The sequence below is a fragment of the Hippichthys cyanospilos genome, chromosome 7 (genome assembly GCF_059441005.1).
Source record: "Hippichthys cyanospilos isolate Australia breed blue-spotted pipefish chromosome 7, RoL_Hcya_1.0, whole genome shotgun sequence".
Classification (NCBI taxonomy): domain Eukaryota; kingdom Metazoa; phylum Chordata; class Actinopteri; order Syngnathiformes; family Syngnathidae; genus Hippichthys; species Hippichthys cyanospilos.
In genome coordinates, this window is record NC_142375.1 from 10,260,531 (window position 1) to 10,284,150 (window position 23,620).

At 39.1% G+C, this 23,620-nt stretch overlaps 3 protein-coding genes across 5 annotated transcripts; 2 read left to right on the plus strand and 1 right to left on the minus strand.

Moving 5' to 3' along the window:
- Positions 1–474: 474 nt before the first annotated feature.
- pld6 (phospholipase D family, member 6) lies at positions 475–8,297 on the plus strand. 3 transcript variants are annotated; one of them, XM_088419673.1, is made up of 4 exons: positions 475–3,049; positions 3,882–4,067; positions 4,630–4,733; positions 7,547–8,297. In XM_088419673.1, the coding sequence occupies exons 2-4, from the start codon at positions 3,889–3,891 to the stop codon at positions 7,813–7,815; spliced, it is 552 nt and encodes a 183-aa protein (XP_088275799.1). In that variant the 5' UTR covers positions 475–3,049; positions 3,882–3,888; the 3' UTR covers positions 7,816–8,297. The 3 variants fall into 3 exon arrangements, with proteins under 3 accessions (XP_088275799.1, XP_088275800.1, XP_088275798.1); XM_088419674.1 differs by having other exon boundaries at positions 3,966–4,067; positions 4,504–4,733; XM_088419672.1 differs by having other exon boundaries at positions 476–3,049; positions 4,504–4,733.
- LOC148420994 (transcription elongation factor 1 homolog) lies at positions 1,063–2,803 on the minus strand. The gene is made up of 4 exons (XM_088419675.1): positions 2,721–2,803; positions 2,323–2,466; positions 2,167–2,237; positions 1,063–1,251 (listed from the first exon to the last, which is right to left on the minus strand). Exons 2-4 carry the CDS (start codon positions 2,436–2,438, stop codon positions 1,187–1,189), a joined length of 252 nt encoding a protein of 83 aa, XP_088275801.1. The 5' UTR covers positions 2,439–2,466; positions 2,721–2,803; the 3' UTR covers positions 1,063–1,186.
- Positions 8,298–9,259: 962 nt separating the features above from the next.
- rab3da (RAB3D, member RAS oncogene family, a) lies at positions 9,260–20,494 on the plus strand. The gene is made up of 5 exons (XM_088419993.1): positions 9,260–9,431; positions 12,254–12,487; positions 18,963–19,081; positions 19,150–19,274; positions 19,855–20,494. Exons 2-5 carry the CDS (start codon positions 12,254–12,256, stop codon positions 20,040–20,042), a joined length of 666 nt encoding a protein of 221 aa, XP_088276119.1. The 5' UTR covers positions 9,260–9,431; the 3' UTR covers positions 20,043–20,494.
- Positions 20,495–23,620: the final 3,126 nt, after the last annotated feature.

Here is a 23,620-nt window from a genome sequence, read left to right on the forward strand (position 1 = left end):
AGTTGCCTCGCAGTCACCGTGTGGGTGATTGGCAGACATGACAACGTACACGCAGTGACCTTTGACCCCACGTGCTGAATGTGAGTGAGGATTAAGAGCAATTGGGGAGGGGTGCATGCACGCACAGAGGGGAGAAGAGGCTAAGTGGTAATCATTCTCCATTGTAATCGTCCTCCAGCATGTTTCATAAGGTGTCGTCAATAGTGCTCCAGCTGGGCTCTGTCATCAAACACAACCCATACACACAAACACACGCACACTGGCGACCACTTCACATCTCATTTATTGTCACAGGCTACTTGTTACCATTCGTGTTCTGCCGTCATGAATGAAAAATGTAATGGAGGTGGAAATGGTTTTGTATTTTGAATTACCAGGAACATTTTGGAGATGTCTTCCCCTTGATTACAATATTGAACTGAAAAACAGAGACAAAGAACATCTGCGCTACTTCCCAGAGCTATTTTAATTAGTATTAAGGTTTCTATTTTTTTCTATTAATCACCTAAATGCCATGCAGCTCATTAAAAGGGCAACAAAGCATGTAACTTAGAAAAAAAATTGAGCAGCGACTTATATTTCACTGGATATGTTGCACGATAATGAGTTGACGGATGAATTATCACGGCAAAATGTTGACAGTATTTTAATAGTAATTAAGTTTATGTACGTACATGTCGTCTCTGAAAACGTGTCCGTGAGCTCTTATAAGCTTGCTTTAATAAAACCAGTGCAATACGATTGGATGTTATTTTTCCTGACAAACCATAAATATTTTTAGCCTTTAAGGATGCAAATTAATATGTTACTCGTATTGAAGTGCTGTATGCCAGCGACCCTAGTGAATATAAGTGGCTAAATAAAATGGATGGCTGGATGGGTAAGAGTAGAAAAAGGTAAAAAGTTAAAATAATTGGCAATTATGGGCCATTTGGACAATAATTTTTTGCTGATGTTTGAAGGGCCAGATGGTTGGAGGGCCAGATATTTCTAGCAAAGTGGTTGGCGAGTGTTGTTTATGTCCAGACCCAAACGTGCACACGCACACACAATTTTTCAGCATTGGAGACTTGCATGAATTTTTAATAAAATTAAAATGTCAAATGCCAAACCATTTTCAAAAAGGCAGAAAAAAAGTCTATGATTATATATTTAAAAAAATAGATTCGTTCCACATTATCCAGAGCTACTGATTGGCTGATTCACAAGCGTCGATCCAATCACTGTACACATCCACTGGCTCTGAAAGATCTGGAGAAAGGTAGGGTTAAGCAGAAAAAATTTGCTGCATGACATTGTTCCTGTTAGAAATAAAATGAACTTTGGAAATCAATGAGCAAAGTGTAAAAGTTGAGCCAAAAATAACATTGTGCGATTAATAATCACATTATGAATAGACGGTTATAAAGATCCAGTACTTACAACTGGTTGTCAGCGTCAATGAATGTGTCTTTATGTTCTTTTAGAAATACTTACAATGTTGTTGACAGGCTGAACAGAAACGTCACCCACTTCATTTTAGCATATTTCTCTAGTTTACCAGACGTTTACCACCCCCACCTCAGCCCAGACGCTGACCACACCATATCGTCAATAATCTCTGACTTTACATTGGCTGTCTGAGCACGTAGGAGGGAGGCGCCAAATGCTCAATTAGGAATGGTACAAAGACCAAAAAGCGCAGGGAGTTATGATGTGCCAATAAATCAGCGGTTAAACATTGGGGCCAGAAGATTACACTGAAAGCTTCCAGTAAATGGACGCTGTGGTGGCTAATGGAAGTGTCCCAAGCTTATCATTAAGTGTATGTGTGTATTCATTTGCAACGCAGCGCAATACGAATGTTTCAGTCCTCACAGGGTAGCTTTCTTATTGTATAAAATGCAGTGGGAGGATTTATCACATTACAGTGATTTGCCAGTAGGAAGAAAAGCTTTCCAATTTATTGATCACAGGGAATCTTCAGTTTGACAGAACTCTGTCCCCAGGAAAGCTTATCAGAAGCTGCGTTACCTGAGCATCTAGGAAAACAATGCAGCCCGCTTACAATATTTAAAGCCACCATTGGCTAATAAGTCCACACCCATCCCCCATGCATACAAAAATGATATTTCAATCAATATGCCAACCCTACATGAGAGACACACATTGTATGGAGAAGGATACAAGTTATAGGCGTTTGGAACTCCTCCAAACAGACTGTACATGATATAATTCCTGTATTTCTGGTTCTTTCCCTGTGGTGGTGGTGGTGGGGGAAGTGGGGTCGTTAGCAACAAGAACATGAAAAGGAACGTAAACTTGTAGGAAGCGATTGCTTACATTTTGACGTCACATGACTTCTCGTGGTTGCAGAAGGGGCAGGTAAACTGAGTTTCCAGGTCACCGGTCATCTTCTTCTTTGCAGGGGGTTTTCGTTTGGACTTGCGGCGGCCCATCGGTCCAAATTGTTCTGCCGCTGTTATACTGTATAACACACGAGATCAATCAGAACAATGAGCGACTCGAACAAAACACTTTGGGATCACAATGTCGATGACCCAAACTTCCTGCTATGTTAGTGAGCTAACATTTGGCATGTCTGTGAATTCCACACACATCAATTCGGTTCCATTAATCGTACACAAGTAATTGCGAACGAATCGTCAGTTAGTAGGCAGAGATACATTTGTGGACAGATAATTAAAACAACTCAAGAATCTTCAAGTTGACTCTTTTACCTATGCACGGAGAGACACGTTGCGTTAAGAAGAAATCAACATCCGGAAACCCTGGCAATGACTATATTTACGGGTGAAATGATTGGACAAGGTTAAGTCATTTCCCGGCCGTTCATTGGCTCCCTTAAACGTCCGTCAAGTTGATTGGGCGTCTCGTAAAACGAACTAGCGCTATCTCATGATGACGTCAGAAGACACAGGTTCATTCAACGGCGCTATCTTTGCGATTTAAACGGAATTGTGAACTCAGACGCTTTATCTGCCCAATTGAATTATTTAACAGCATACATTACTTTTTAAATAATTGTTTGCTGAAGTTACGAGCAAAGGTGAGCCCACGTTAATTCGTCCCCTTGCTAAAACACGTTAGCTAATTTTCAATGTCGAATTAACTCATCTGGAAAATGTCCAAAAGTTGTCGAACGTGCTGGATTTTTTCAACATGACATGACAATTGGTGATTTATTGATGACACCACTCAACAAATGTTATCCCGGCCTATGAGGCAGTAAATGCTATTTGTTCCTCAGAAGTACAACAGAATGTTCCACTCATTTCTAAAGTCCGTCCAACGTGACCTAAGGCAACTATCAAAATATTCTATTTACTGAATGAAACGACATCATTAGCACAGCCTTAATTCTTCTTCTTCATAAACTTTCCCCTTCTCACAAACTCATAAAATAATTTGTAATATTGTACATAAGGGAATGTTTTGGTGTTTATCTATCTATCTATCTATCTATCTATCTATCTATCTATCTATCTATCTATCTATCTATCTATCTATCTATCTATCTATCTATCTATCTATCTATCTATCTATCTATCTATCTATCTATCTATCTATCTATCTATCTACTCTGTAGAAATACAAAAATACATGTATTTTACTGTATATCACATTGGAGAGAATGGGTGTTTGAATCTCGGCTCTGGAGTTTGTATGTTCTTCCTCTGTTTGTGTGGGTTTGTGCTTAATGGTCCCTTTTAATTTTTAAAATGCACAGCTGGGTCTAGGTTATTCATTGAGGAGGATAAAAATGTATTTTTCAAGAAAGGCTCCTTGTATATATTCTGTCAAGTTGTGTGTTGACATCCAACAGCACACACGTGATTAATTCGAAAGTACAGTAACTTGAGCAAGCATTGTGTTCACAGAGCAAGGATGTCATTGATGTGGACAGTGAAGGTGGTGGGACTGGGAGTAGTAGCCTTGACCCTAAGTGTGGAACTGTTGTCAAGGCTCCTGCGTCGTCTCAAGCCACCAACAACTCTGAACGAGGTCCTCTTCTTTCCCTCAGAGGTGGCCTGTATGGAGCACATCTTCTCCTCTGCTTCCCCCAAGTGAGTGACTCTTTGTGCTGAGCATAATGAAGCTGCTGTGATTCACGGCAAAATCGTGCAGGAGGGAGCTTTGTGTTCGGCGGTCCTTTTGTGTTTTCATAAACACTTTAGCTGCACAAGTACATATTTTCAGAAGGGGCGACGTCCTTGAGGAACAGAAGTGACGAGAGGCAAACGTTCGAAAGAAATCTGTCGTCAACTAAGTCTTTCAATTGTTTGGCCTGCTCCACGTGACAGCAGTTTACATGAATGTAACCTTGGTTGTTGAGTTTATCACTCTCTCACTCCATGCCGCTGATTTTTGCAATGCTATATATTGGGAAACCCACAGCCCTTAGGCCTTATACTTGGATTATCTTGATCAAATAACTATAACCCAAAAGTCATGTAGATAAATTGACACAGAGGCACACTTGCAATTTTTGTATGTCTTCAGCTCCCATTGCTGCCCATTGCCTCATGGTGAAGAGACGCCCTTCACCCGTCTTCTCCGCTTCCTCCTGTCAGCTTCCTCCTCTCTGGACTTGTGTTTGTTTTCTTTTTCCAACATGGACCTGAGCAGGGCTGTTCTGTACCTGTACAGAAGAAAGATAACCATCAGAGTCCTAGTGGACAAGCACTACTCTAACATCAATGGGTCCCAGGTCGGAGCCCTTCGCAAGGCGGGTAAGTGAATCCAGTCTGGTATTGCTGCATGTCATTCTTAAAATTCTTAGTCTCTCAGAGTAATGTTTATTTATCTAAAAAGAAAAAAAAAGTGTGACAAAGTATTTGAATGACTAGCAATGAAATCTTAATTAATACATAAACCACAGGTGTTATTTTAATGGTCAAAAGTCTTGGAGACTTAATTAATGAAAAATCTTTTGATCCATGGCCAATCTGTGATGCAATCCAAAAGTTTTTGTCCCGTTCCATTGTAGGAAGTCTTTTGGATAAAACAGCATTTAATCCCATCCCACCTAAGTTTTTTTTTTTTTTTATCATTTGTTGTATGAGAACAAGTTTTTTTCAGTTTTTTTTTTTAATTGGCATAATTCTGTCGATGATATATCGACACAGCTCTGCCAAATCAATAAATAGCAGTGGTGAACCCTGAAGGCCAGCAAGACCTTCTCTGCTGGCCGAAAGATACTCAGAAACATGACATTTGCTGGAGTCTCTCATGAGTTCACTCATAAAGATTATAAGAACACCAAACTAAGACTTTGAGGGACTTCCAATTTGGAGGTTCCACTGTTTTAAATAAATTAAATGAAATCAAGCAATCTGGGGGCTGATTTTTGTGGAGCTACTGCCAGTCTAGCGGAAATGACTCAGGTCCTTCTCAATGGAAGGTGCTCTGCTCTCTCTGTTCTTGGACTAGTGGCATCAATGCCAAGAAATCTCTCTGGGGCAGTTGTTCAGCGGTGAATGGAGGGATGACAGCAGCTGTCTTGACCTAATGGACTCTCACACTGTGAAAGGCTTTGTGTGCGCTGTCTCCTTCTCGCTATCTCTCTTTCTCTTTCAGCCTTCCGCATTTGCTAAATTGCCGCTGCTGTGTATTGTTAAGTAAGGATTAAGTAAGTAAGAAATTGGCAAAGCAGACGGCAGATTTCATTAGGCCAAGTGTTTGTGAGTGTGTATTTTTGTGAGGATGTTGAGCACTTCAATCCAGCCATTGTATCTTGTCCTCGTTCTGCCTGCATGGTGCTTTCATGCTTAAGTACCTAAATCACACACGGCGCTAACCGTCAATCTCTTTCTGCTCTTTTAGTAATATTCACGAACCACTATACCATCCATTGTTTGCGTTTTAATTTTGGCTAATTACGCCAAGTTTTTGTTTCAGTGAACTGAATTTTGGCTCATCATTAATACAAATAGGAAAAACAGGTCACATGAATTCATTTTATTTTAATGCTTACTTGTTCTTTTTTGAGTGGCCCAGAGGTGCGTTATGCTAGCTTGTTAGTTATCAAACGACACCTTCTTCAGGCGTCTGAAGAACATTATGGTCCATTGTCTTTTTTTGATTCTTTTCATACCACTTTGATTGGTTTTGATGAATATTGGTCAAAAATGTTAGCTGCTACATCAATGAAAATAAACAAAATATTCTGTGAGCTCACGGAAACTTGACATGCTTTTCCAATTACCAACCACCTGTAAACCTCTTCCCATTCCAATTAGATACTGCCCGGTTACTGTGTCAGTCCTTCTTGGGTCATTTTACTCTCTGTAAGTTTTCACAGAGTATCCTATACCTATGATTTGAAGCCACCTTTGTGTGATGAATTTGTATTCTGAATTCATAGGTTTAGGCACACAAAAGTTGTCTTTGTTTTTCCTCTTAGTATTGGGGCAACCATACGCTTTGTAGGTAAATGTCAAACAATTTGAAAATTACAGCTTGAATTTTTTAGCTGCTGGGAAATGAAAGCGGAGACCTTAAGGAGATTGGTTTTATATAAATTAAAAGAACGGGCATTTCTGAGGAAATTTTATGCTTTTGTCAATAACTCAAAAGTAATATCCCTGACATATGCCTGCTTTTGTCAATACACATCACATATCATGCCTGATGATCTCAAGGCACACTAGAGGGCTATGGCACTCAATTTTAGGCTGAAGTAGTTTAAAAGCATTTATTTTTTTCGAGCGGGGAAGAATATGAACATATAATATTTTTACTGCATTGTGTGAAGGTTTTGTCAAGGCACAATTGAGAGTGTGTATTTTTAGAGCATCCTCGGGGTCAAGTACCTTGCTGAGACGAGAAACTTTGTTTGTTTGTCGTGAACACACACATCCTACACATGAAAACTTGCGAAGCCCATATGTAATCGTCACTTGCCAATATACACTGTAATGAATGCAGTATAATCACAAAGACACTACATAAATCCCCCGCCCGCCCGCACGCACACAGCCGCCTTTTACTGCATCGGCCCGTTTCGAGCAGAACCTCTGTTGGCCTTCATCCAGCCTAATAAATAGTTGTGTTTCAGTCTCTCTTAGGCCAGCTACATGCGCCGTCTCGCCACACAGTCAGACTGACTGGAGACGCCCTGCAAGCCAGCGTTTTACCTGATTGCTTTTCCCGCAATGCACTTTCGTGGTGATATTTTTCTTTTTGTAAGGTCAGAGGTTCTGTTGTACATTTTCGTGGGAATGTCGAGCACTGTACGACGCGTGTAATCTCTTCCTGAACAAGCTTGTGTCACTAATAACAATTTGTTCCTCAAGAGGCAATATGCAGTCACAATAGCGAATACACACCGATCAAAAATGCATTTTTCATTCCCATCCCAAGAGTAAAATATGTAGCGCAAGCTCATACATATGGCCGTCAAATTAGTTCTACATGTGGTGGGATCAATACCAACACACAATTTCACTTTGTTTTTCCAACTTTGTTCTGATTGTTTCTGGAGCGGACCAATTCATCCATAATGCATTGAAATTCTGTCATTCCTCACTCTCCTCCTCCACAGGGATCTGCGTGCGCAGCGTGGGCAGCTATGTGCACATGCATCACAAGTTCGCCCTGGTGGACGGCCGACGCCTCATCACAGGCTCCCTCAACTGGACGCTGTCGGCGGTGCAGTGCAACGCCGAGAATGTCCTGGTCACCGAGGAGCCGGGTCTGGTCCAACCCTTCGTCAGGGAGTTCTCTAGGTTATGGACGGACAATGATCCATCTCAGAATGGGTTCACTACTGATTACGGCTGTGTGATAGCCAGAAAAAAACACATAGAGTAGTCTTGTTTTGAGTTTTGAAAGACTTATTTGTGGTTGCATTTCTATTCAGAGTTTTAAATGGGCGTAGTGTGAAAGCTCTGAGAAAAACATACGTTTTGAGCAACCCTCCCTCCCCATGTTAGTAATAATATGCTACTTTTGACAGTTTTGTTTCAGCCAACAGCACGCAAGTTTGAGGGAAGACCAATAATGCCAGAATTCTCTGACAGCTAACATTTACCTGGTGTATGTTACCTGCCCTAATATGCCGTGGTGTCAACCAACTTTAGGTGCTGACTAGACTAAAACATTGCCTTTACTTACCTCACACGGTTTTATACATTTTGTTAGGTTAAGGTAGCTTAAAGTAACATAAACCTAGCTGATAACATGTTGCAATTATATTTTAAAAAGGTCCTATTTTTAAATCGGCTTTTTACGTGTAAAGTTTGAGCAACCTGATTTGTGATGAAGCCTCCTTTGTTTGTTTTTGGGGGGGCACAATAAAGCATCTGTGTGAGAAAATTTACTGTTCCAGGTAGTGCATTTTTGTGCAGTTTTGTCCCCAATAGAGTTTTTGTGAGTATTTTAGCTCAGTAACGGTCAAGTTATTTTCTTTGTAGTTTATCACAAAAACTTGGACTGGCATTGTGATATAGCAGTTGCTTTTGAGAGGGTTGTTGTTGGAATAATTTGGAAATGACTTGTTATTAAGACTTGAAGTAGTTGTGTTTTATGGGTGGTCTCAGTGCCAATTAAATTTAGATTGTTTTTCAACATGTCAACGACGCTGCACCACAGCTCTCGTTTTTTTTGTTTTTTTTTCCTGGCTCAATTTAGATTCCAAGAAGGCCTCACAGCAGCAATACCTACCATAAAAGTGTTATCAGCACTCAACAATACAGCGCGTCGAACATTATCTGCTTTGGGAATGCTTTCTCCAGTATTTTAACATCTTTGCTCGAGTTATGTGTGCTAAATGACAATGTCAAACATCAGGAATCAGCTGCCACGTTACATAAGGGACCGATATAACTAAGCGAGTCATGAGTTTATATGCGCAAAGCGATGCGTAACTCCTGGGCACTTACCACGTAAATTGTTTTGGGTGCCCCATGGAGACCCGTACCGGAAACATTGGAGTTCACTTTCAAAATGAGAGGGAATGAACAGTCAAATTTTCAGCTGTAAAATGAAGCTTTATCATTCAATCATAATCCAGCCGTACTATAAATTACATTTCTATACAAATTGAGCAGGATACTCAATAAATGTTACATTTATCTCTATGTGGTGATTGTTTTTAACACGTTAACGTGAAGCCACTATAATAACGCAATGGTGTCACTTCACCCATCTATTTGTGTTTGATATCTCGTTTGTATCTGTTGTACAAGCAACCATCATTCCTTTCCTTGAACCGCTGAGCAACCATTTCGTCAACGTCCAGTCGTGGTTTTACCGCGAAAGAAAAGACCGGAAGTGTTTTCATCTTCACGACGTCGTACTTGACCGCGTTCACACTTTGGACGTCCCGGCTGTGTGAGCACATGCACAGATCCGAGAGCAGCGTTCACTGATCCCTCACCTGGAACTAAAGACGTCGACGTGGGACGGAGGGTGCGAACTAAGAAAAGGTACCGACGGCGTGCTAAAAAACAAACAAACAAACAAACAAACAAACAAACTGGTAGTTTGTTAAAGATGAAAACTTCTCATGCTGCATGTGAATGTATCATCTCCAGAAGCGCGTGTGGATATTTGAATTAACAAGTGTTATCTTTCCATGCGTCTGCCTGCCTGTCACAAGTAGACACACGCACACACTTGACGCCCATTTGAAACCGCGTCAATATCCCAGGGGTTCTGAACATAAGGCAGGCGGTCCATTTCTCCCTCCACAACATATCTGGTCCCCCAAAGAAACATGAATTTTCTTTGACATTTGTTCTGAACTTTTATAATGTGAATAAACCAGTCCATGAACAGTTGTGTAATATAATAAAATGATGAGCGGTAATATAGTTCTCAAACTGAGAATAAGGGTCAAGAATTTGGTTGTGCCCTCAAACTACACACCTAGTCTGTAAACAAACACATTGCAGCTCAGTTTCCGCCTGGCAGTTTGAAAAGCTAGCATGGTACATACTGTACACAACTTCCGCTTCCATTCAAATATGAAACCCAGCTTTTTTTTAAATTGTGGCATTATTGCGTTATTACCCTCCACACTGCTGGTACTTCAATTCAAATGTCATTCAATCTGTTAGTCATCATAATAAACATGAGTTTTTTTTTTTTTTTAATTTGTAACTCAATGTAACTCAACCAAATTGTAAACATAAAACCGAATTACACATCGATGTGGTCTCACCAATGTAACGGGCTGTAAATGGTCTACATTTTCTGTTTCAACCCACCACTTAATACAACTCAGTGACGTGTATAGCCATACGTGTGCATTTTGCGTGTTTCGCTGAGGCAGACTTCGTTATGTTGGTGTGAACCGTATCGCTGATCAGGTTCCCTCAGAGGGAGCGAGAGGCAGACGGGTGGACGTGAGGATGGATGCGGGTTTCAGCATCCCGATGATGTGAATGGCCGAAGATGAACGAGTGGGTGATGATGGATGAGACGCGCAGGGCTCAGCATCGACCGCCACCATAAGTTTGGAGGCTGCTTTGAGAAATGACCAACAGGAGTCTCGGGTGATGGATAGAGAAGGCTGAAAGGAGTAGGAGGTGGGCGGGGCCCAGGCCGCGCCGTGATTCATGGTCGTGCTGTGACGAGCCAAGATGGAGTGTTTTTAAAGCAACACTTCCTTTTACCATTTACTCAGCTATTACTTGGGGATGGATTTCTGACGGGTGAGTGTTAACTTGAATTGCCGAGTAGCTGACATCCTATACTGTGACATCACAAGCCTTTTCACACTCTCTGAGCCAGGTTCGCTGCTCTCGAATACAAGGAAACGTAACTCAAACATCGTGGTTGTTCTGTTTAAATAATCCCTTGCAGATTAACAGCTGAAGGATTTTGTGCTTCGTTATATTCATAAAGTCAAAGTTGAGGAGTCAGCAGTTTTTATATGAAGAAGGGTTCATTTTTTTATCCACATGATTTTTGTCATAAATTCAATTTTTTAGGTTAAATTGTATTTCTTACGTGTAATTAATCATTTTAATTTCCATAAAATGCGCAGTTTGAATCATCGCATCGTTATGACGGTTGTTTTGGTTTTTACTAAAAGTGACTAGCAATCTTAAAACTTGAAACATATTTGGCAGTCATTCAAGTTTTAAGATTGCTAGTTTTTGCTACTTTTTTTTAAAGATTGCCAGGTATTTTAATCTCCAGGGGAAATTTTGACCCAACTCGTGCTTTTTGATGTTTTCAGTGTGTGATATTAAAGGAAAAGTCACTAGAAGAATCACTAGAAGGCTAAAATATTGCATAGATTGTCCAAAAATGATGTCTTTCAATATGTCATGCTGCCGCCCCTTCTAAATGCTTGCAAAGATGGTGGTGGTGTCAAATTTAACCCATTTCAGGTTCATTTACTACCATTCAAAATTGGAAATACATATTGTCAATTTTTCACCTAGTGAAAACCCGATGTTTTATCATGTATGTCGGTGAATTTGTTTTCATCATTATTTACTTTATTTAGTTTATTATTATTATTTGTAAGTATCAAGCCTTGAAGCCTTATTTATATGCTGCTTGTTTTAAAAAAAAAGGAAGTAAATAGACATGTTTCACCTAACGTGATGAATAATTGTGATTAGTAGTCGTGACTTCAAGATTGACCAAAATAATCGTGATTATTATTTTGGCCATAATCATACAGCCCTATTTCATAAATATATAAAAGACTGTACAGCATAGTTACTTTTTCTACTATTCCATTTTTACAACTTTGTACATAAAGGGGCCGCAGCCCCCCCCAACACACACACACACAAACACACTGGATAAGGCTGATGCTATTGAACATTTTGAGGGGTTGAAAATAAATATATATTTATATTTGAGGATGTTAAATCCTTTCAAGTCGGCCCAAATTGGCTGATAAGGCCAGGCTAGTGAAAAATCTCTGGACGCCCAGGGATGAATCCCTCGTGAAAACGGGGTGGGCAGCGCGGTGATGACAAACCGTCATTTTAACGTTTATTATCTTGTCTTGACGCGCATACCTGATCCAAATAAAATAATGACCAAATAACATGGGTTAAGTGAATTTGCCAGTTGTCTGCTAAGGGTGTGATGAGCCAGTGCAGCTCTGACTCACAAAGGAGGAGGACAAGCAACTGCTCTCCTAGCAAACACAGCTTGTGATAACATGTTTTGTTCTTACTATCGCTTCAGGTCACGTCGCACATCCTTCTGCTGGATCCCGATCGAGGTTGCCGCTTCGCCTGACGAGCGCTTTTTTTCATTCCGCCTCTCACTTTGACAGATGGCGTCAGCCAGAGATTCGGGGTCGGGCCGAGAGGAGAGGGACGCGGCCGACCAGACCTTTGACTACATGTTCAAGCTGCTGATCATCGGTAACAGCAGCGTGGGGAAAACGTCCTTCCTGTTCCGCTACACGGACGACTCGTTCACGTCAGCCTTCGTAAGCACGGTGGGCATTGACTTTAAAGTCAAGACCATCTACAGGAACGACAAGCGCATCAAGCTGCAGATCTGGGTGAGCGTGGTGATGTTTATGTGTTTATCTTGTTACTACAAAATCCACTAGTTGGTTATGTCTTATTTGTTTCGAGAACCCGATTGTGTGACCCTCTGAAACAAAGCAAAATGGCTGTTTTCTGATTTCCCCATCTCTAAAGAGCCGCATTAAAATGAACCCTTTAGGCACCAACATTTTTTCAACATATTTTTTAATCACTGTTTGAAAAGTTTGTAGCTTGGTAATGCTTACAGATACAAGTGTACTGTGTAAATGTTGCAATGTTCCTACTTTGGCACTTAAAGGGTTAATCCCATCATGAGTCACTTTGATAAAGAGTTTTAGGTTATCCATTTGACCTAAAGATGTGTTTAGGGTAATATATTTGACCCAACGTTTTGCATAAAATGAGGAGCTTTGCGGAGCTTTGTTTGGTACAAACCACTCAATTGTTGTAGTTTTGTGAGTTGTTCATTTGACCCAAAAAGTTGGGTCAAATTAATGAAAATCAATGAAAAGTGGGGTCACTTGAATCAATTCAACTCATATCAATAACCCATCAAACAACTGGAAAATATTTGGTGTTTTGTGCTCTTCTCTTGGCCCAATGTTTTGTTTATTTTATACAAAATAATCTTTGTTTTTTAATTTGTTTCATACAAAACACATTTTTCTAGTTGTGAGTTATTCATTTGAAACCGCTGTTTAGATCAAGTAAATAAATATCCTTAAAGTGTCAGTTTCTTTTTCATTTTCGTGAGTTTTTATGCCCCAGTTGTTTTTAGAGTTGGGAGCAAGAAACGTCTTTCTAAAATTTCTAAAAGCAGAAGTGGGCATTTTACTTTTTTTTTTTTCCTTGTCCTTCAGTCATTGGTGCCCCCCCACCTCCTTCATCATCTTTGGTCAGCCATTTTTCAAGCCAAAAATTGCAATCGTCAGTCCTTCACGAACTACCATTTTCAACACACCTCAAAAAAAAAAAAAAAAAGAAATCTTGCTCATCCAACGAAAAAAATATGAATAATTCATATTAATCAATTAAAGTACCATCAAACAGTACTCTACAGCTTGCTAAACTCTGCAGCCATCACTTCAATCACCAAAATTAATTTGATGAGCTTAAAAGTCGAAATAAACTAATCTCTTCTGCACTAAATTGCAATAAGCAACCTTGTCCGCTGGGGATCATTATTGTGCTTCGAATAGTTTTAACCTCTGCAGTCTGGCTATCCAGCCATCCATTTTATCCACTTAAAAAACAATGAAAACATTTTAAGTGATGGTTACACAAAGAAATCCTCACATTTGACCATGTCACTTACATTGCAAGTTAAAAAGCTGCTGAATTTACTACAGAATGCCTTTTTGGGAGGTCATGTTAAAAACTTCTGTCTTGCATTTCCTGGCTCAGAGCCAATCAGAATGGGGTTCTCCTTTTGTCGCGCCCTTTGGCATTTGAATGGAAAGGCATCCCAGAGTGCTTTGATCAACTATGTGCAAGCGATTAATTCGCTCAAATCTCATTTGAAAAGCAAAAAAACTACAAATGTCTCTTAATACTTAATTCTGAAAATTGCTTTTTACCTTAGGTCTGTACAATAAATGTGCTGAGCAAGACTGTGAACACTGTACGGTATGCATTTCAGCTCATGAAACCATGAAAGACGGCACAGACATTGACCTCCCCAGCCATGCTGGCCACTTTCAATGAGAAAGAAAGTTTTGCCCATTAGATACAGTACTCTTTATCTTCTAATAGTAACTGCTGCATACTAACGTTCTAGCATTCAGCCAGTTATTTCTGGGTGCATGTATGTATGGTTTCCCCCTATTCAGACTGTGTTTACACATCCATACTGGCAAACGTATGGGAGTTTAAACCTTTCTTGAAAATTTGGAAAAACTAACTTAGTGAGATGAACAAACATTACCAAGAGTGACAGGGGATACAGGTGGTGACGATTACAATCATAACTACAAAAATAATAAGGTATTTATGAAGAAAAAAACACAAACCTACAAATCTCGAAAGAAAACATTCAGCAGAAGCTCTCAAGAACATACCGAGGAAATAAACTTTGGGAACCAGTAATGCTCATGATGCCATTTTCTTTTTAACACTTGTCCTGATCATGATCATGACTTTTGACGAGAGCTTGGAGTGATCGCCTGTCAATTGCAGGGCACTAAAAACAACCTTGAGATCCAAACCTGCGAGGCTGATGGTCAACCACTTGTTCTTTGTACTGCCCTCACCATAATCAGGTGATGCGCCGAAACATATCCGCAGCGGATTAAAAATGGAATGCACAAATAGCCTGCAATAAGCAAAGGCACCATTGATTCAAAGTCGACCCCATTTGCAGCAAATGATTCAATCAAGATTACCGTTTAGGTTCTAATTGAGATCTCACCTGAGGCCATATTGCCTCAAATTTTGTGAGTAGTGTAGCCGTAAGTTGTAAATGATAGTATAACGATAGTGTTAATACACACTGCTGTTTGTATTTTTGTGGCCCTGGAAAGCTATGTAGTTCACCAAACTGGCTGCGTGCACAACACTTAATGTGTTATTTATGTATGTTTATTAACACTTGCTAATCTTTGTGTTCACACCCCTGGAGCTTCATTGAAGTTATGATCTTCGAATGAATATTTCAAAGAAACCTGAAGCAACATAGTGTAGACTTCACGCCGCACTAGAGCTCCCCGATGCACTGTGAAAACAAACGTTTGCAATTCGCTCATTTGGCAATAAAATTACAATATTGCGAAAGACAAAATATGGTGCATTTAAGGACATAAAAGCAAAATAAAAATTACATTCCGATGCATAATGTAGATTTTACTTAATACCAGTTTTTCTTTCTCAATTAGCATTTCATTTGACCATTCAATTCATTTCAATGACCTCTCACAATGCGGGAAACATGATACACACTCAACACGCAACAAATATATAACTTACAGATATGAACGCAAGAGAACATGAAGCCTTTCGGAAAATTAGATTGATTCTGTTTTGGTATAGTTTTTACATTGTCGCCAAAGTGTTGGTGCATCCTATACACAGGTGCATCTTATTTTTGGGGAATTGCAGTATTTTTATTTTCAGTATTTGCACAAGGCCATCCCAACAGTCGAGTCAAGAGTATCATCTACATTGTATTTTTTTTTCCCAAGTTCTTAGACATGAATTACTGCATTCTAACTTAAAAAGAAAGTTATGCTATGAGAATAATAATTGTTTGAGTCATTTAAAGTAATAAATGTTTAAAGTCCTACACAAACCTAAGTGTAGCTGTTTGTCACAATTTCTCTTGTTTAATATTACACACAAGCCTAAGTGTAGCCGTTTGTCCGAATTTCTCTTATTTGAATATTACTGTACATTCTTCCTAAAATATGACAACTTACTCCAACTTTATTCTGATAAATTTGCTCATTTTATTTCTTTCTTTTCGGTGTGAGCTGGATATCCGTTCACATACAGTACATACATAAATTAGATTTGTTTATGGAATGAAAGATGAAACATTAACCTCCAGCATGTTGTTATTTTGAAAAGATTTGAGACACTTCAAGCCAGTATTATTTGGTGCAGAGTTCATGTTTTTTTACACTTGTGTAGTGAATATAATAAACAACACCACGGGGAAAACGGGTGTGACAGATAATAATAAATCACCAAAATTGTTAGAAAAAAAGTATATCGTCTTAAATGTCAGCGCTGTAAATTGACTGGCGCCAATAAAAGCCGAGCTTGAAAGGTTGTAGCGTGCAACTCGGAGGCTCGGAGACCATTGTGGCAGGCTTTCGCCTTCAGCCCCGGTTTGGCCTCCGCCTGGCTGCCGTGCATGTGGCATCAAGTCATTTCTCACACGGTGGCGTTAATGCTAGTTGATGTTTAACACGCTCCCCAGACAGTACACTTCATGAAATATGCATGGCATTGAGCGCGCGGGGGCCCACTGTGCTTACGATGCAGCCCGACACCCACCCAGGACAAGACTCGACTCACTCACAGCACTCCTGCGAGATGAAAGCAATACATCCTACCCCCTTCGTCGGAACGTATTCTGCTAGTAAGCACTCTGCGCGCATCGGGAGCGATGATCAAATTCGGTTCCAATGGCTTCCGCGGGACCTCTGAAACCGCTCATTTTTGTACCATTCTGCGCTGCAGCATTAGCATTTTCATAATGGAACCGCATTTTAAATTAATCTGTTTTAGTCTGCTGTGAAGTGTTATATGATGATTCAAGTTTCCCGGCAGACTACGCATAAAGAAGACAAACAATGTGCCAGGACGACTCGTCGTGTATATCCTGGTGTGCTTTGGGGGTGCAACATTGTCTTTGGTTAGAGGGATTTACTGTACATGTGGTTGAAGTCGATCACCGCTTTTCCTTGTGCGATTTCTCGAGCTACTGTGTGAAAATTTCCCTTGCTTGCCAATGCACTTGGGAATCGTTCTTATTTACCTACCCGAGAGGGTCAAAAACCGTGTTTTGCATTCATCCTTCCATTTTCTATAGCCGCTTATCCTCACTAGGGTTGCTGGCTTGCTGGTGCCTATTCCAACCGTTTTCGGGCTAAATTTAACATGTGCTTTTTAAATGATGCTGTGCGCCGCTGAAAAATGAATGAGGGGTTGCAAATGGCACTGGCGTCATAGTTTGGACACTCAAGCTTTGGCATTTTCATTGAGGCTAACATGCATGATTTTGGACTGTAGACAAAACAGTGAAACGCAAATGCCACACGTGATGGGATGTATTAAGATTCTGAGCCAGAACTGTGAAACAGATGAGCAATAACCCTACTTTCATCATGCTGTCCAATACACTTGAAGTATCTTAAAGTTACGGTGTGCAAAATTGAGTGTCATATAGTGGTGAGCTAAAAATTGGTTCATTTTAAACTCACACTATTAATTTCGATAATATAGAAAAAAAACGTTCTCCATTCATATACATCTTTTTACATAATTAACCCTGTAAGCGGTAATTATATTACCTTGGTGGCACTTGCGGCAGGCTGATATGTTTTGCAGCCATCGTTCTAAGACAGATCTCGGAAGAAGTTCCAAGTTGGCAAATTCACTACGCCGATTTACTTCTTGTGTGCAGTCAAGTTTTCGTAACACAACATTTAGCATTTTATAAATAGTAAATCAAGTTATATCAAATTGTCCAAAGCTAAGCTATTCACGTCAATACACCGCAGAATAGACTTTTTTGATTCACGCTGATCATCATATAATTATAGGCTACCAACCTCTTGTCATTCCTATTCTTTGACCCCTTTTGGCCTCTAATCTCACCTCAAATTCAAGAGGAATGCACAGTTGTCGTGGTAGACCTTAAACACCCCGTCCTCGACCTCTGCCTCTGTTTCGCCCTTTTGGCCTCTAATCTCGCCTCAAATTCAAGAGGAATGCACAGTTGTCGTGGTAGACCTAAAACACCCCGTCCTCGACCTCTGCCTCTGTTTCGCCCTCATCGTCTCGATCGGGTTCTCCCTCTCTTGGGGGAGTCTCGAGCCAATCCAACTCTCCGTAAAGAATGAATATGACTGTGTGTGTTTGTGTGTGTGTTTGCTGTTGCTGGCTTCACTACTAACACAGCGCTTCTCAAATGTATTTTGTAAAGCCCTCCCCAGTAAAGAGAAAACAATTTGCCCCCCCTTCCCACTTGCCATGCCAACCACAAATAAGATTATCTATAAAAAAAAATGTACAGTATAAGTACTGTATACCTAAAACTGTGTCCTTTTTAACATTGACACAAACGATCTAAAAAACTTTCAACAACTGTCAACTACTTTTTTACAGCATTTATGCAGGTTAAAGGTTTGTCTAAGCCAGGGGTGTCAAACAAGTTGGCCCACAAATGGGTTCATTACGGCCAGTATAAATATGAGCTGAATTTTTTAATAAATGGAAAAACTTGAAATATTTTGTGATTATTAATAATGTTAATGTTTTTTGATTGATAGTGGTTGTGCTTTTACTATTTTGGACAATGATAGTTGTTGTTTTAAATTTATACAAATATATACGGTGATTTTATTGGTCTGGCCCAAACACGAAAAAAAAAACCCAGGTGCATCAAAGTGGCTGAAAAAAAGAAAAAAGATGCCAATCCTTATTTCATCACAATTACACTTCACATGCCAAAAACAAATCGTTTTCCCCTGGATCATCCACGCCACCCCTGACATACAGTTTACTGCACTGTAAATATATTATACTTTTTTTAAAAATTTTGAACCATTAAAAACAAGGCAATGGCATTAAAAACATGAAAAAAAAGCAAATGTCCACAATTTCCATCATTCACTGTCTGCACCTGGGCATTTTGGACACAGAGGCTCTTAATTTACTTTCTAATAAGGACAAGCCCTTTTAAAATTGGATGGATGGATGGAACTTATGTGTTCTCCCATTTTTTTTTTCTATTGTTCCTGTGAAGTGACTTTGTGTTTCCAGGACACGGCGGGTCAGGAGCGTTACCGCACCATCACCACAGCTTATTACAGAGGAGCAATGGGCTTCCTCCTCATGTACGACATCACAAACCAGGAGTCCTTCGTGGCAGTACAGGACTGGTAATCAGTTTCCAGTTGATGGAGGTGTTTCTTGCAGCAACTGAAGCATGCATTTTTTTTTTCCTTAGGGCAACGCAAATCAAAACGTACTCCTGGGACAACGCCCAGGTGGTACTGGTTGGCAACAAGTTGGACTTGCAAGAAGAGAGGCAGGTCCCCACCGAAGATGCTCAGAGACTCGCTACAGAGCTAGGTTAGTGCAGGTTACCTTAACAAAGTTAAATTAAGACATTCATTAAATGAAACTTTTTAAAATGAAAATTGATACTACTTGGTAATACAAATTCTGCAAAAATCTCTTCTCATTCTCGCTTAAAACTTAGTTTTCTCTTGGCAAATATATTTTAGAAGCACTGCAAGGCATGTTATGCAAAAGATATTAGCAGCTATTTTTTCGCAAGCTCTGGTTGTTAAGCTTGGTTGTTAAAACTGATTTAAAATTACTATACGTTATTGTTGTCCGAACATTGTGCACAGGATTTTTTTCCACTATGTCAGTCAAACTTTTAAATAAGTCATTGAAATTGTGAAACTGAGATTCTATTTTTTGGCCGTATCGTCAGGCCGGCGATATCATAAATAGGGATTACAGGTACTGTATTCCTCTCTGCATCCCTAAACATAGCAATTTAGCCCGTTCTATCAAGACAGCACTTGGTCAGACCTACGTTATATCTAACGGTGGGGTACTCCTTCAAAATCCTAATGCAATTTGCTAAAACGCTTATGAGCTGTCATTCGTTATTATTTATTTTCCTTAATATTCTCCATAGGCTTCCAGTTCTTTGAAGCCAGCGCCAAGGACTCAATCAACGTGGCGCAGGTTTTTGACAAGCTGGTGGACATCATCTGCGATAAGATGGACGAAAGTGTCAGCAGTGACGCCTCTCCCTCGGCCAGTCACAAGGGAGCCGGCCTGAAGGACACGCCCCGCGGCATCCAGGGTGGCTGCGCATGCTGATGGCACGCACGCACATGCATGTCGACTTATCCTTCCTCTATTGGGCCTTATTTCAATGCGACTGTTACGCTGAAATGCCAAAGAGCTACTTTACAAACACGTGCCATTGGCCTTGCTACCTTATAATTGATCACTTTTTTGTGTGTGGAAGCAGGCACCTGTTGCAGGCAAGCACGTGGACCAAACCTGAGCGCACTGAAGATCTCAGTACTTGTGTCATGCTACCCCCTTGTGGCTGCGTTAGGAAGTTGTATCACTGTCTGTGAGGTCAGGTACTGGGGTGTGCTCACTTTTGAGGTCATTTTTTTGGAATGCTCTTTTTCTAAACTGAATGGTCAATGTGAAGATAATATTTCTTTTGTCATGTTTTTCCTTTATTTATGCCTTGAATTTGGGGGATTTCAAGGGTGCTTTGCGGCTTGTCTGTTTGGAATAAAGTACTCAAGTTCTAATTTTTTTGTTTTGTTTTGTTCGGCTTCATTTGTGCACTTATTACCAGAATGACAGAACGATTTGCATTTTACCTACCCAAAATGTTGATTCAACACCATCCTTGTTTTTTTTTTAAATATCACTTACATATATTGACCTAATTTCAATACATTGTGTACTTTACTGTGTTTATTTTATTGACCTCCAATTTGGAGCAACCCAGTTGATGTGCTCCAGATAAGAAATCTTTAACAGGTAAGTCAAGATCTCTTTTTTTTCCTTGTACATCAGCTGGAAATGCTTGTGATTGTGCCATAAATGTTGCCATGGCTGAAGGGACTTTGACCACCAGGAAATGCTGCTTATCTGACAAGCAAAAAAAAAAAAAAAAAGTCAGTGACGTGAGGGGCATGAACTCTCTTCTCCTCCCCTATCTGCGTGACATGTGTGTGAAACCCGAGAGAAGATAAAAGAACACACGGAAAGTTTTTGGTGTACACACTCCTGATTGATCCAAACAAGTCAGCGCGACACAGGTATGAACTCTGTTGTATTCTTTTGACATATCACTGTGCTGTGGAATTGATACTGGTGACTTAATATTCCTTTAAGTTGATAGGCAGAGATAAAAAAGACATTATTTTCTCAGAAAAAGTCAAATGACATGCAGTCTTTGATGAACGGGTCACTGAGTGATTATAACATAGTGATAAAAAATAATAGTAATTCATGTTAGATGATCTAACTTAAAATAACTTTTTTGCATGGATATATATATATATATATATATATATATATATATATATATATATATATATATATATATATATATATATATATATATATATATATATATATATATATATATATATATGTGTGTGTGTATGTTTTTTTTTTTTAATATCATTCAGAATTTTCCGACATGCATGTTTATACAGTATTATACAGAGTGAATCCTTTCAGAATTTGATTTTTTTGTCACTCAAAAAAACATTCATTTTTAATATTAAAACGAAGAGTATACTCATTTAACTTTTTCTTTTAATTTGAACAGAAAAGAAATGAACTTTTTTTTTACTAAGTTTACACCAAAGAGAAATATTAACTGACAATAAATATGCTCGTCAATACATCACCAAATACCATTGCCATGGATACCAAATGACTAATCCCCTTAAGCAGTTTTGATCAGCGCAGAGATATCACATGATATATTAAAATGTTTACAGTATTAAATGTTTTTTTAAAGTAACATGATTTTATTCTTATCCAACATCAAAATGTGCAGCTTCTTTTTCCCTTTTCTGTTATGACTTCATTGATACTTGTAACATTGTTAATTTGTTCTTGAGATGTTGCAATTTTGTTCTTGTGAGATGACTTACATTCTTAGTTAAAACTAAAAATGTTTTTCTTGTAACATTTTAACTATTCTTGGAATTGACTGTATTCTCATTACATTATCTTGATCACTGACATTACTGTTGTTGTTAATATTCAGGTAACTTTATGGGTTTTTTTCTATATGAGGAAGCTTGATTTTTCTCAAAATAGATGTTTTTTGTTTTGATTTGTTTTCAAATAATTAAGAAAAATGCACAAACATAAAAATCATTTTTAAAAAAAACACAAGAAACAATTTTTTAGCCCACAGTGTAAAAAATCCAAATCTTAATATAAAATGTTGGTTAACTTTGTTTTTTTCTTTATGAGTAAGCTTGCCTTTTCTCAAGATAGAGGTTCTTTGTTTTGTTTTCAAATAATTAAGAAGAAACCACAAACATATAAAAATCATGTTTTAAAAAAAATACAAGAAACTATTTTTTTTGCCCGCAGTGAAAATAATCCAAATCTTAATATAAAGTGTATGTTACCTTTATGTTTTTTCTTTATTTTATGAATAAGATTGACTTTTCTCAAAATATATGTTTTTTATTTTTTTGTTTTGTTTTCAAATAATTAAGAAGAAAGCACAAACATATAAAACTCATGTTTAAAAAAAAAAACCACAAGAAATAATTGTTTTCGCCCACATGAAAATAATCCAAATCTTAATATAAAGTGTATGTAAGCATTCGGATGCGTGCGTCTTGGAGCAGATCTTTTATTGTTCTAGTTCTGCCCCCTTCCAACAAATCCTGATGCCGACAAAATGGAAAATATTTTACTGTGCCTGGGAACAAATTTGCCAAGTAGGTGTCTGATGTCATTGCCAGTTAGAGCGGCAGTAAAGAAGAAAAAAGATAACCATAATATTCTCTCTGCTAGGATCAGAGGCTAACAAAGGTGTGGAAGGTCAGGAACAAGGTGTGCTTTATTGCGTCACTGTGCTGCTACCTGCGCTAGCCTATGACCAATGCACCTCATGCATCATTAATGTGGCACCTTATCGGAGGCCGCTTGATTAAGAGGAGCCAAATAATCACAAGACTTGCTTACAAGGCAACATGTTTTTATCAACTTTTATGGGAGAATCTTTCATCCACACGAATATTCCCGGGTGGAACAAAAGACACTTTATTAATCATATCTCGTGATAAGAAGATTGACTTTGTAATAATGTGTATCAAATTCAAGGCTGGCACAGTTGTTCTAAAATGTTGTACACCAAGTATTAGCAGTACCACTGCTCCAAATTTTGGGAAGGCCCAAACAGGGCCGAAGCTCAAAATGAGGTCACCTTTATTTTGTTACCAATTGTTGAAGAAACACACTGCAATAGGCCCAATAGGTTGATGTGCCATTTGAAGAAATGGAGGCAAAATGATCTGCCACAACGATATGTCGAAGCCCCACTCCAACTGAAACTTAAGATGACGTCAATGTGCAAAAGTTGCCAAAGTGAGAGGAGGCCCGCGTCTTCTACTTTGGCTGGTTAATGGCTAACTAAAGCAAATGTGACTAATACGGATGCTGCCTCATGTTGCTGGAAATGCTGGCGCCATACTACAAATATTTTGAGTTTCTTGACTTCCTCATTGACTAACAAACTCGTGAGGCTCCATGTATGAGACAAATGGCGATGGCCTTGCCTTGCCTTGCCTCTTAAAAATACCTGAAATCAGTTGCTGGACATGTATTCTGTTGTAATTATTTTTAGAAATCCCTGACGCCACCAAAAGTCAAATGAAAACTAAAGGCCATAA

Bases quoted from the DNA above. Each gene is read 5' to 3' on its own strand.
- LOC148420994 (XM_088419675.1), bottom strand. From the start codon at position 2,438: ATGGGCCGCCGCAAGTCCAAACGAAAACCCCCTGCAAAGAAGAAGATG. The intron at 2,238-2,322 runs GTAAGCAATCGC...CCACCACCACAG, and splicing joins AAGTCATGTGACGTCAAAAT to GGAAAGAACCAGAAATACAG. The intron at 1,252-2,166 runs GTATCCTTCTCC...ACCTTTCTCCAG, and splicing joins GTTCCAAACGCCTATAACTT to ATCTTTCAGAGCCAGTGGAT.
- pld6 (XM_088419672.1), top strand. From the start codon at position 3,889: ATGTCATTGATGTGGACAGTGAAGGTGGTGGGACTGGGAGTAGTAGCC. The intron at 4,068-4,503 runs GTGAGTGACTCT...GTATGTCTTCAG, and splicing joins TTCTCCTCTGCTTCCCCCAA to CTCCCATTGCTGCCCATTGC. The intron at 4,734-7,546 runs GTAAGTGAATCC...CCTCCTCCACAG, and splicing joins CGGAGCCCTTCGCAAGGCGG to GGATCTGCGTGCGCAGCGTG.
- rab3da (XM_088419993.1), top strand. From the start codon at position 12,254: ATGGCGTCAGCCAGAGATTCGGGGTCGGGCCGAGAGGAGAGGGACGCG. The intron at 12,488-18,962 runs GTGAGCGTGGTG...TTGTGTTTCCAG, and splicing joins GCATCAAGCTGCAGATCTGG to GACACGGCGGGTCAGGAGCG. The intron at 19,275-19,854 runs GTTAGTGCAGGT...TATTCTCCATAG, and splicing joins GAGACTCGCTACAGAGCTAG to GCTTCCAGTTCTTTGAAGCC.